Source organism: Hyla sarda, chromosome 4, assembly GCF_029499605.1.
Source record: "Hyla sarda isolate aHylSar1 chromosome 4, aHylSar1.hap1, whole genome shotgun sequence".
Lineage (NCBI taxonomy): Eukaryota > Metazoa > Chordata > Amphibia > Anura > Hylidae > Hyla > Hyla sarda.
Genome location: NC_079192.1, coordinates 302,585,216 through 302,597,531, shown reverse-complemented (window position 1 = coordinate 302,597,531; position 12,316 = coordinate 302,585,216). Strand labels below are relative to the sequence as shown.

The 12,316-nt window shown below is 48.5% G+C and overlaps 1 protein-coding gene across 5 annotated transcripts in view; it reads right to left on the bottom strand.

The window, feature by feature from the left end:
- Positions 1-12,316, bottom strand: part of ZNF346 (zinc finger protein 346) — a 62,054-nt gene that overhangs the window by 22,375 nt on the left and 27,363 nt on the right. For all 5 annotated transcript variants that reach the window (XM_056574727.1, XM_056574726.1, XM_056574725.1 and 2 more), the window contains exons 2-3: positions 11,801-11,904; positions 11,613-11,711 (exon numbers count right to left, since the gene is read on the bottom strand). In XM_056574727.1, coding sequence (XP_056430702.1) covers positions 11,613-11,678 — 66 coding nt within the window. In that variant the 5' untranslated portion in view covers positions 11,679-11,711; positions 11,801-11,904. The remainder of the gene's footprint in view (positions 1-11,612; positions 11,712-11,800; positions 11,905-12,316) is intronic.

The window sequence follows — 12,316 nt, the reverse complement described above, 5'->3', positions numbered from 1 at the left end:
TATATCATTAAAGTTAAAGCTCCAATTGTACTTTATAATGACACCCTTCATTTTAACATCATGGTGTAACCAAAAAAATTTACATTTTTTGCAGAAAACTGAAGAGAAAAACCAAAATTTTTCTACTTTTTTTCTTCATTTTTACACAGTGTACTTTAGGGTAAACTTGACATGTTCTCCTTAGACTGTGGGTCAATACAATTACAATGATGTTTAGATGCTTTCCTATTACTGTACTGCTTTTAAAAAAAGGTCAAACTTTAACAAAAATTTTATAATAAGGCAGGGGGAGCAGATGTGTGGACCTCCGGCCGCAATATTGACCCATCAGATCCTCACTACTGCACTGTAGGTGGTCTGGTGAGTCTCCATAGGCCCACCTAATACTTCAGATGCTGTGATCAGTAATGATCATGGAATCTGAATTAACCCTTAAAGGGGTACTCCGCCCCTAGACATCTTATCCCCTATCCAAAGGATAGGGGGATAAGATGTCAGTTCGCCGGGGTCCCGCTGCTTGGAACCCCCAGGATTGCCGCTGCGGCACCTCGCTGTCATTGCTGCACAGAGCGAGTTCGCTCTGCATGTAATGACGGGCAGTACAGGGGCCAGAGCACAGTTACATCACGGCTCCACCCCTCGTGACGTCACGGCCCGCCCCCTCAATACGAGTCTATGAGAGGAGTCGTGGCGGTCGTCACGCCCCTGCCATAGACTTGTATTAAGGGGGTGGGCCGTGATGTCACGAGGGGCGGAGCCATGACGTCACGCTGCTCCGTCCCCTGTATCGCCTGTCATTACGCACAGAGCGAGTTCGCTCTGTGCAGCAATGACAGCGGGTGCCACAGCGGCAATCCCGGGGGTCCCCAGCAGCGGGACCGCGGTGATCTGACATCTTATCCCCTATCCATTGGATAGGGGATAAGATGTCTAGGGGCGGAGTACCCCTTTAATGACAATGCGATTTCTAGTATTTTCCGTTTCCATTTTTTCCTCGTCGCCCTTTAAAATCCATAACTCAACTTTCCATAAATTTTCCATCTATAGGGCTTGTTGCTTACAAGACTTATTGTACTTTCTAATGCTCTCCCTTATATTACCACAAAACGCATGGTAAAGCACAAAAATTATTTGTGGGACAAAATTGAAAAAACACGTCATTATGCAACTTTTAGGGGGTTGTGTTTCTACGCAGTGCACTTTTTGGTAAAAAATACAATTTTTTAATTAAAATGGTAATTAAACCACACCGACATAAATGGAAAAAAAAATTCAAAAAAAGTGATTAAAAGTCCCTTAAAAACAAAAATCTTACAGTTAAACTAAAGATCACAACGTAAAAAAGGAGATTTTTTAACACTTCCCGTAAAATCTCTCTCTCAAAGGATCCATTGGGGGACACAGACCGTGGGTGTATCTTGCTGTCTCTAGGAGGTGTGACACTATGCTAATATTCATGCTCTGAGCTAGTCAGTTTAAGTTCCAGAGCAATAGGAGGAGACCAATAGGGCAAAGAAAAACCCAAAACTGTCTGAGAACCAGAAGAAAAAACACAACTGAACACACCCTCTGACAGAACCAAAGGGAAGAAAAAAAAATAAATAAAAAGGGCGGGAGCTGTGTCCCCCAATGGATCCTTCAAGAGAGATTTTACGGTAAGTGTTAAAAAATTTCCTTTTCTCTATTGGCTCTATTGGGGGACACAGACTGTGGGACTTACCAAAGCCGTCCCTTGGGTGGGCAGATAAGTAATCAGGCAGACGGCCGATCCACTGCCGCCTGCAATACTTTACAACCCAGACTAGCACCAGCCGATGCGAAAGTATGAACTCTGAAAACCTCGAGAAAGTGTGCAAAGACTACCAGGTAGCCGCCTTGCAAATCTCCGAGGCTCTATTCTGGAGAGCCCAGGAAGCCCAACAGAACTTGTGGAATGAGCCACAACCCTGAAAGGAGGAATCTTCCCCTTACAGCGATAGGCTTCCGCAATAACGGACTGAATCCACCGAGAAATGGTGGCCTTGGAAGCAGGTTGTCCCTTGCGATGGCCTTCCGTAAGGACGAAAAAGAAATCACACTGACGAAACGAAGAAGTGATGGAGAGATAAGACCGAACAGCCCAAAACTACATCCAGCTTGTGTAGTAAGTGCTCCTTAGGATGAGAAGGAGCCAGACAAAAGGACGGGAGGACAATGTCCTCATTGAGATGAAAGTCCGAGACCACCTTAGGCAAAAAGGAAGGAACTGGCCGGAAAACGACCTGTCCTGGTGGATCACCAGAAACTGAGAATGGCAGGAAAGAACTGCCAGTTCAGACACCCTCCGGATGGAGGTGACAGCAACAAAAAACGCCACTTCGCAAGAAAGGAGGCGGAGAGACACCTCTAAGGGGCTCAAAGGGTTCACCCTGGAGGGCACTCAGAATCAAGTTCAAGTCCCAAGGGGGAGAAGGTGACCGATAAGGAGGAACAGCGTGCGCCACTCCTTGCAGGAAGGTCCGGACATGAGAAATTGAAACCAGGGGCCGAAACCTGACCTTTAAAGGGTAGCTCCCACCATCCTATTTTTTTTTGCTAGCCCTCCTCCCCCGCCCCGCATACCCCGCTCCCTCATTACACTTGCAGTTACTGCAGAGTCCGGCAGCGGGCGTGCAGGCACAGCAGCGGCAACGAGGCGGCGGCGATGTGCGGGAGGAGTGGCCTCCCAGCCAGTGGCCGGGGAGCCAATGCGCTCGCTCCCGCCTGTCTGATTGACAGGCAGGGAGCGAGTGCAGCCTAACTGAAAAAGGACCGATTGCCACTCCAAAATCAGTCCTTTTTCAGTGGCCGGTTTATAAATGTAAATTTAACCTTTTTAATGAAAAAAATAAATAAATAAAAGTATATTAGAGATATGTTGTACTACATAAGTACTACAACATATCAAAAAATAAAGTTAGTGACCGTGCCCATTTAATGGAACTGAGAGACAACCCCAGTTCCAACCCAGACTACAAAAAAAGGAGAGAAGACGGGTAACCGAGAAGGTCACCGGGGAGAAGTCCTGAGCTTCAAACCAACGAAAATAAAACCACCAAGTACGGTGGTAAATTTTTGCGGGAGGAGGGCTTACGAGCCTAGAGCATGGTGTGAATGACTTGGGAAGAGAACCCGCAGGCCCTCAAAACCGCGGTCTCAACCGCTACGTCAACAAATGAAGCGACTGTAAATTGGGGTGGCAAGAGGACCCTGAGAGAGTAGGTCTGGGCGGAGCGGAAGGCACAGAGGAGCGTCATCCAGGACCCTGACTACGTCGGCGTACCACAACCTTCGGTGCCAATCTGGAGCTACCAGAAAGGCGAGAACGTCCTCTGCCTTGAGCTTCCTCAGCACCCAGGGAAGGAGCGGAAGAGGAGGGAACAGATAAGGTAGGGCGAACCCCGCCCAAGGAATCACTAGGGCGTCCACGGCCAGAGCCTGAGGGTCTCGGGACTTGGACACAAACGGAGGGATCTTCAGATTGTGCCGTAATTCCAATATGTTTATCGGAAAAAGGGGGTCTCCAGGGGAGACCAGAGTCCCTGGACCGTCCAATCCCTGAACATGCCACCCCAGCCCGACAGGCTGGCAACCGTTGTAACAACCTGCCAGAGAAGAGGAAGTAATGACCGCCCTTGGAGAAGAAGGGGGGAGCGGAGCCACCAGAGCAGGGACTGACAGATCCTGCGAGGGAGAACAATCTGACGATAGAGGGACAGAGGAGACCTGTTCCATCAAGAGAGAATCGCCAGTTGAAGGGGGCGGTAATGAAACTGGGCAAAGGGTACCGCCTCCATAGTTGCCACCACCCGACCCAGGACTTCCAAACAAGTGCAGATGGGGACTGATGCCTGGGTCCGAAGGGAGCGAACCCCCGACCAGAGCGCCAGACGTTTGTCTGGCGGAAGACAAATGCGGGCAGAGACCGTCAAATCGAAGTCCTAGGGCGGTTAGTGACTGACTTGTCCCGGTTGACCATCCACCCGAAGCGAGTCAGAGTGTGGAGAGTGACGTCCAGATTCTCCAGAGTCTGGGGTCTGGTGGGAGCCTTGATGAGAGGGTCGTCCAGATAGGATATCACCGAGATTCCCCTCGACCAAACAGGCCCAACACTGGCGCAAGGATCTTTGTAAGGACCCGAGGAGCCGTGGCCAAACCAAAGGGGAGGGCTACGACTTGAAAGTGCCCCTCCGAAACCGCAAGCGGAGGTACCGATGATGGCCCGGAAATATTGGCACATGGAGGTAGGCATCCTTGATGTCCACCGATGAAGGGAACTCCCCTTGTTCCAGGGACGCCACCATCGAACGGAGAGATTCCATTCAGAAGTGGTGGATGAGAAGGTGACGGTTGGATTGGTCGCACAGAACCGTCCATCTTGGGGACCACAAAAAAATTTGAATAGAAACCCCGAAAACATTCCCCTGGAGGAACGGGGACGATAACCCCCTGGAGAAGCAGAGACTGGAGAGCCGCTCGAAATTGCTTCGCCAGAGGAGGAGACCGGGGGGCCCGGGATCGAAAAACGCGATCCCTAGGAATATAGGAGACTTCGATCCAGTAACAGTTTGACACCACATTCCTGACCCCAGAGTCCTGAATGTGTGAAGTCCAGATGTCTCAGAAAACAAGAGACGACCTCCCACCCGAAAGAAACCGCGGGTGGGGGCCTCACCATGCAGAAATGGGCTTGCGGTTGCCGATTTGGGCGCAAAAAATGGCCGGACCGGTTGGAGTCCAACTTCCAAGCCGGGCGTGCCCGGCACGAGGGAGCCTTCTTGTCCCGCGAGGGCGCCTGCCTGGACCCTTAGCTGGAAACAGAGGTCCCAAATGACCGAAAGGAAAAAGGACTTCCTTTGGGAAGAAGGGCGAGCCTTATTTTGAGAAGTAGGGATCGACCGATTATCGGTTTGGCCGATAATCACGATTTTGGGCATTATCGGTGTTGGCAATTACCTTGCCGATAAGCCATTAATGCCCCCCCCCCCCGCACCGCGACCGCTCCCCCCCCGACCCCATTGCCTCCCCCATCCCTGGTTTTACCTGTTCCCGGGGCCCACGCTACTTCTAGCTCCTGCTGCATCCTGCGTTACACTGTGCGCAATGACGAGTGACGTGAGCAACGTCACCGTCCGTGCGCAGTGTGACAGCTCAGGAGGACGCCACCGGAGCCAGATGTAGAGTGGACCCCGGGCACAGGTAATTATAAAACTGGGGATGGGGGAGGCAATGGGGCCGGGGCGGTGCGACGCTTTAAATCAATGCACTACAGTGGCTTTTGTGGTGCCATAGACCGCCGCCGCCACCCTCCCCCTGCCTGTCCGGGGGTCCTGAGTCCTATCACCACCACACCGCTCCGCGCCCCCTACCGCCCCAGCCTCATTGCCTCCCCCAGTTTTATAATTACCTGTGCCCGGGGGTCCACTCTACATCTGGCTCCGGTGGCGTCCTCCTGAGCTGTCACTGTGCTCACTGACTGTCACGTCCCGCACGTCACGTGTCATAGCGCACAGCGTAACGCAGGACGCAGCAGGAGCCAGAAGTAGCATGGACCCCGGGCACAGGTAATTATAAAACCGGGAATGGAGGAGGCAATGGGACCGAGGCGGTGGGGGGGGTGAGACGCGGCGGTAGGGGGCGCGGAGCGGTGCGTTGGTGGTGATAGGACTCAGGACCCACGGAAAGGCAGGGGGAGTGTAGCGGGTGGTGGTGGCGGTCTATGGCACCGCAAAAGCCCCTGCAGTGCATTGATTTAAAGCGCCCGCTTTTAAATCAATGATCTGCAGTGGTGTCGCGGGGGGATAAATAGCCGATAACTAATACCGATATTCCGGTATAAGTTATTGGCTATCGGCCCTAACCTCCACCGATTATCGGCATCGGCCCTAAAAAAACGATATTGGTCAATCCCTAGTAAGAAGGAACTCTTACCTCCCGTTGCCGCAGAGATAATCTCATCGAGGCGTTCGGCAAAAAGACTGCCACCCGTAAAGGGAAGCTCAGTGAGAGACCTTTTGGAAGCGGCATCCGCATTCCAAGCTTTAAGCCACATAAAGCGGCGGAGAGTCGCTAGGTGACCCACAGCAAAGGCGGAACAACAGGTTGACTATGTGGAAGCTGCACACAGAAAATCTCCAGCTCTAGAGCATTGGAGAGCCAGAGCAGATATATCCTCTGGGGGGGGGGGGGATCCCGCTAAGATATCCTGATGGAGCTTTTAGCACCACTCCGACAGGGCCTTGGACACCCATGTCGAGGCGAAGATGGGAAGAAGAGAAGAGCCAGCTGCTTCAGAAGCAAACGTCGCTAAGGATTCTACCTTCTTGTCCGTGGGATCTTTGAAGGCAGCGGCAACTGCCAGAGGCAGTGTAGTCGCCCTAGAGATCCGGGAGATTGGTGGATCCACTGAGGGAGGGGAAACCACCTTAGCGACAAAGTCCTTGACAAATGGATAACATTCTTGGATTGTCTTGATTCCCGGAACCTCTTGTCTGGATGTTTCCATGCAGATTCCAGAATGTCGTCAAAGTCAGCGTGAGAGAGCTGAACCTGTGAGGTGTTGGCTTAGCATGATGAAAGGATACTTCTGGATAGACATCCGAAGATCCTGGGTCCTCTAGGTGTAAGGTGTCTCTTATGGCTGTCCCCAATGAGTTCACCGATGCAATTGAGTCCGAGCGGTCCTCTGAGTCAGATGCTGGCTCGGAAGCCTCGTCCACCAGGGGAAGTGAATGAGTAGAGGCAGTCCCGGAGGGGGCGACCCTGACCGGGTACGCAGCTCTGGCGTGGCAGAGCGGCGATTCCGAGAATGTTCTCTGAAGGAGCGACTTTTGTGCCCAGACGATGGGGGGATGAGACCCACGAGGGGAACGCCCACGTCTATCAGAAGACTCAATGGAAGAGCCAGACGAGGCACCCCTAGTACGCTTGTGAGAGCGTGAAGCATGAGGAGACGAGGAGCGGGCCCTCTCAGAGGTCCTGCACAGGGAAGACCCCTTCAGGGCAGACACCACTACCCGGGAGGCCTCAGCCACCGAACGGGAGACTTGGGTCAAGTCAGCCATATACTGGGTCAGGGAGAAACCCAGGGTGGTGGAGCGGCTGAACCCACCGGGACCGAAAAGGCATCAGGGGGTACCAAGGGGTCTGAGGGAGCAGTGGAGCAGCAGGGCAAGTGGGTTCGGCAGAGCCAGGCATTTTGGTACTACAGTGTTTACAGACCAAATAAGTCTATGTATCCTGGCAGTTGCAGAGAGGAGAACAGCTCCATGCAGCTAGAGTGAGAAAGGGACAGCCAGTGGTAGAGGGGGGCGTGCCTGCAGCAGAGGCACTAACTAGTTGGCCCCCCCTCTGACTGAAATTCGCGCCCTCGGTGCTGATTAGAGGCTGATGTGCGCCTCAGAAGAGCTCCAACAGCCCTGTGGGCGGAGCTAAAACCAGGCCGAGAAGGAGCTGTAATGGCGCCCGCTCCTTGTCCCGAGCGCACATGTCATTCGCATATGCGCTCGGGGGAACAGAGCAGGTGGTAATTACGCCGGCAGAGACGGAGAAAACTAAAGTAAGCCGGCACTGAGAGCGCCCGGCTCGTACCAGCTCCGCGGCTGTTAGCCGCTGCCAGCGAAAACTAAAGTAAGCCAGCCCGTACTAGCACCGCGGCTGTAAGCCGCATATAAGGCGCTGTTCAACGTAACACACTACACACACACACACAGTGCCAAACATAAAATACATGCCCCCTCAGAGTGCCACTGCTCCCCCAGAATAAATTCCTCAATAAAAGTCCATTCCCAGTAAGCCAGCCCAACCTGAAAAGGTGGGCCAAAAACAGGGGGTCTCCAGCAGTTGCAAGTCCGCTTACCTGAGGAGAAAGAGGGAAAGTACTTACCTCAGTCAGAAGAACTTACCTAATGAAGTCTTCAGTCAGCTTTAGTTACCTGCATCACGCCTGGCTGCTATGCGCGAGCGAGGCGAGCAGGAAAATAGGGGGACCCGGACCCATGAGGTACCACCCAGGTGCCGACCATTGGTGAGGGGGGGGTTTAACAGCGCATATACGCAATGACTATGCCCCCTTACTCGCAATGGGGAAACAGTGAACCGCAGTTCCTGAGTCCCCACCTGAAAACGGAAAAGAAAGGGAAAAACACATCCCTATACTAGGAAAATAAAAAACAGGAGACCTGGACTGGAGAATCCAGCCCATGTCCACATCCTTCAGACACTAAGCTTAAACTGACTAGCTCAGAGCCTGAAGGCGGGTATATTCTGCTGGGAGGAGCTGACTTTTTTTATTACCAGAGTGTCACACCTCCTAGAGACAGCAAGATACACCCACAATCTGTGTCCCCCAATGGAGCCAATAGAGAAAAATGAGCCCTCATACAGCCCCGTATACACAAAAGTAAAAAAAAAAAAAAAAATAGAGCGTTCAGAGCAGGACCGTTTTAAGCATACCAATTTTCTCACAAAAAGATATACATTTTTATTTTACTAGAAAAAAAAAAATAATAATTTATATTATATATATATATATATATATATATTATATATATATATATATATATAATCATAATCGAATGGACCAACAGAATTCTGTAGGCCCATTCGATTACGATATATACTGTTTTTTTCTTTTCTAGTAAAAAAAAAAAAATTTATAACTGAGGAAATTGGTATGCTTAACCCCTTAAGGACCGGAGGTTTTTCCGTTTTTGCATTTTCGTTTTTTGCTCCTTGCCTTTAAAAAATCATAACTCTTTCAAATTTACACCTAAAAATCCATATGATGGCTTATTTTTTGCGCCACCAATTCTACTTTGTAATGACGTCAGTCATTTTGCCCAAAAATCTATGGTGAAGCGGGAAAAAAAATCATTGTGCGACAAAATTTTAAAAAAAACGCTGTTTTGTAACTTTTGGGGGCTTCCGTTTCTACGTAGTACATTTTTCGGTAAAAATGACACCTGATATGTATTCTGTAGGTCCATACGATTAAAATGATACCCTACTTATATAGGTTTGATTTTGTCGGACTTCTGGAAAAAATCATAACTACATGCAGGAAAATTAATACGTTTAAAATTGTCATCTTCTGACCCCTATAACTTTTTTATTTTTCCGTGTATGGGGCGGTATGAGGGCTCATTTTTTGCGCCGTGATCTGAAGTTTTTAACGGTACCATGTTTGCATTGATAGGACTTATTGATCGCTTTTTATTCATTTTTTCATGATATAAAAAGTGACCAAAAATGCACTATTTTGGACTTTGGAATTTTTTTGCGCGCACGCCATTGACCGTGCGGTTTAATTAACGATATATTTTTATAATTCGGACATTTCCGCACGCGGCGATACCATTTATGTTTATTTTTATTTACACTGTGTTTTTTCTTTTATGGGAAAAGGGGGGTGATTCAAACTTTTAATAGGGAAGGGGTTAAATGATGTTTATTCACTTTTTTTTTGCAGTGTTATAGCTCCCATAGGGACCTATAACACTGCACACACTGATCTTTTACATTGATCACTGGTTTCTCATAAGAAACCAGTGATCGATGATTCTGCCGCATGACTGCTCATGCCTGGATCTCAGGCACTGAGCAGTCATTCGGCGATCGGACAGCGAGGAGGCAGGTAGGGGCCCTCCCGCTGTCCTGTCAGCTGTTCGGGATGCCGCGATTTCACCGCGGCTATCCCGAACAGCCCACTGAGCTAGCCGGCATGCTTTCGGTTTCACTTTAGACGCGGCGTTCAACTTTGAACGCCGCGTCTAAAGGGTTAATAGCGCGCGGCACAGCGATCAATGCCGCGCGCTATTAGCCACGGGTCCCGGCCGTTGTTAGAGGCCGGGCCCGAACCGCTATGACGCCGTGGCCCCGCGTTATAGATCGGGAGTGGACACGACGTTCCAGTACGTCATGTGTCCTTAAGGGGTTAAAATGGTCCTGCTCTGACCACTATAAGTTTTTTTTTCTGTATACAGGGCTGTATGAGGGCTCATTTTTTTACGCCGTGATCTTTAGTTTTTAACAGTACCATTTTTGTTTTAAAGGGACTATTTTAGGAGTTTTTTTCCGTTTTGGTATTTTTTCCCCACTTACGCCACTGTCTGTGGTTTAATTAACATTTTAATCAAATAATTCAGACATTTACGCATGGAGCACATAGAGAAGAAGATCAGACGGCACGGAGGCAGGTAGGGACCCTCTAGGTGATCAGGACTGCGTGATTACCCCGCGGTAGTACAAATCACCCATAGCAACCAACCAGCAACACTAAATTGCCAGCTTTAGGTACCACGATCAGCTTTGATCTCGGGATCTAAAGGGTTAATAGCCTCGCAGAGGCAATCACTGCAGGCTATTAGCCGCGGACCCTGGCCATTCATTCCAGCCGGGGGCCACGCGTTACGGAGCGGGATGACGCTCCGTAGCTGCCCCTCTCCCAGCATGTACCCATACACCCTGGGGAAAGAAGAGGTTAATGGTGGGCATCAGCATGATAGCTGATGTCCACCTTTAGTGATGGGATCCACAGTCTATGAAGTGAGCACAGCTCCTGCGTTCGCTTCAACGTAAACGTGCAGGAAGCCAGGGCTTTAGGAGCTAAAATGTCCGCACATATTCAAACATTGCATTAACCTACAGTGTAAAAGAATATAGGAAACAATCTTGACAGTAAAAAAAAAAAAATGTTGTAAATCAGTTTTCTTTTAGGGTGTGTTCACACTACAGAATCCCCGCGGAATTCCGCAGTGTGAACTTAACATTAGTGTGAATGGGTCTGAATTCAGAGAGCGGAGATTCCATTCACACACTGTAGTGTGAACATACCCTTAGAAGGAATTAAACTATTAAACTGCCATTCTAGTGCAACCAAGAATGGGGGGGGGGGGGGGTGTTAGGAGTAGTTAGCAGGGGAATAGCAAAGAAAGTTAAAAAAAAAACAAAAAACATTTATCTAGCCACGCTCCCCCACAGCTCCTGTTTGGCTTCGTCCAGTACTTGGTCTCTTTTCTTCCTGCTTTAGACACAAATGGCTTGCTGCAGGACTTGCTGGCTTAGCCAATCATTGGCTGAGAAGAGACCATGCTGCAGGTCCTGCAGCAAGCCGCTTGTCTACAAAGCAGGAAGGCAGACAGGGGATTGGAAAGAGCCAAACGGGAACTGCAGGGACCAGCAAGGTACCATGGCTAGGGAAGTGCAAGTTTTTGCTTTTACCCCCATCCCCACCCCAGCAACATACTAGATTTTGTAAAACAGTAAAAATCTGCATACACAGCTCAATCTCTTTTGTATAAACAGTAAGCAGCCCCTTCCTCTCAGAGCTGTAAACATATATATTTATCACCAAGACAGTAAATTTAACCTGCTTTAAAAACTCATACCTGATTTATGCACAACTATGGACTAAGCCTTACAAGTGAGTAAGGCTGGCATCACATGGGCATATTACAAACAAAAAATGTACCTCTATGAGTACAGGCGTCTATATTACACCCATGAGAAGCCAGCTTTAGTAAAAACTAGATTTGAATGCTTATAATATGACAATATGACCTACAAAACAGCATAATGAATAAAATAACACCTACTACCACAGTATCATCAGCCTTCATCCTTTTTGCTGGGGTAAAATCTTCTCCTTTGTGAATGGACATGTACCGGCGGTATTTATTTGCATGTTTCTTGCTCTTTATGAAAAAGGAAAATTAAAGAATTACATATCTTGAAACCAATAAAATGTATTTTTAAGTAAAGAAATATTACATGGTAATATCACCTGGTAATGTGCAAGCTTCTGGGATTCCGATATCAAGACAGCACTGCAAACTTTGCAATGTTTGTCAGAGAAAAGGTCACCGTTTTCCTGGATGAGACGATTTACTAAAAAATAGATATGTGAGAGTACATCAGATGTGTTTATAATTTTTTGTAACTATATCAAAACTATATGCCCAAAAAGTTCTCAGGAAAGGTTATAAATTCATATATACACTTATCAAGCCATTGTTTAACCAATACCTTCTGTTAACCACTGACTATTAAAACATAACTCTATTGGTACTATTAAGACCTAAATAACTAACCAGTGTGAGTTATAATAAGAGCTAGAGTAAAAATAACCTATTGGGTGATGTATTCTTTAAAGAATACATACACCACACTAGTTCAGCAAGTGCTTCTACTAAGTTATTAGATGTTAGCAACAATACCACAAGGGTTAAGAACTCTTAACTCTATGTTCAGATGCCAGAATTTTCAAAGAATTCTGCAGCAATGAGATTCTGCTGCACTG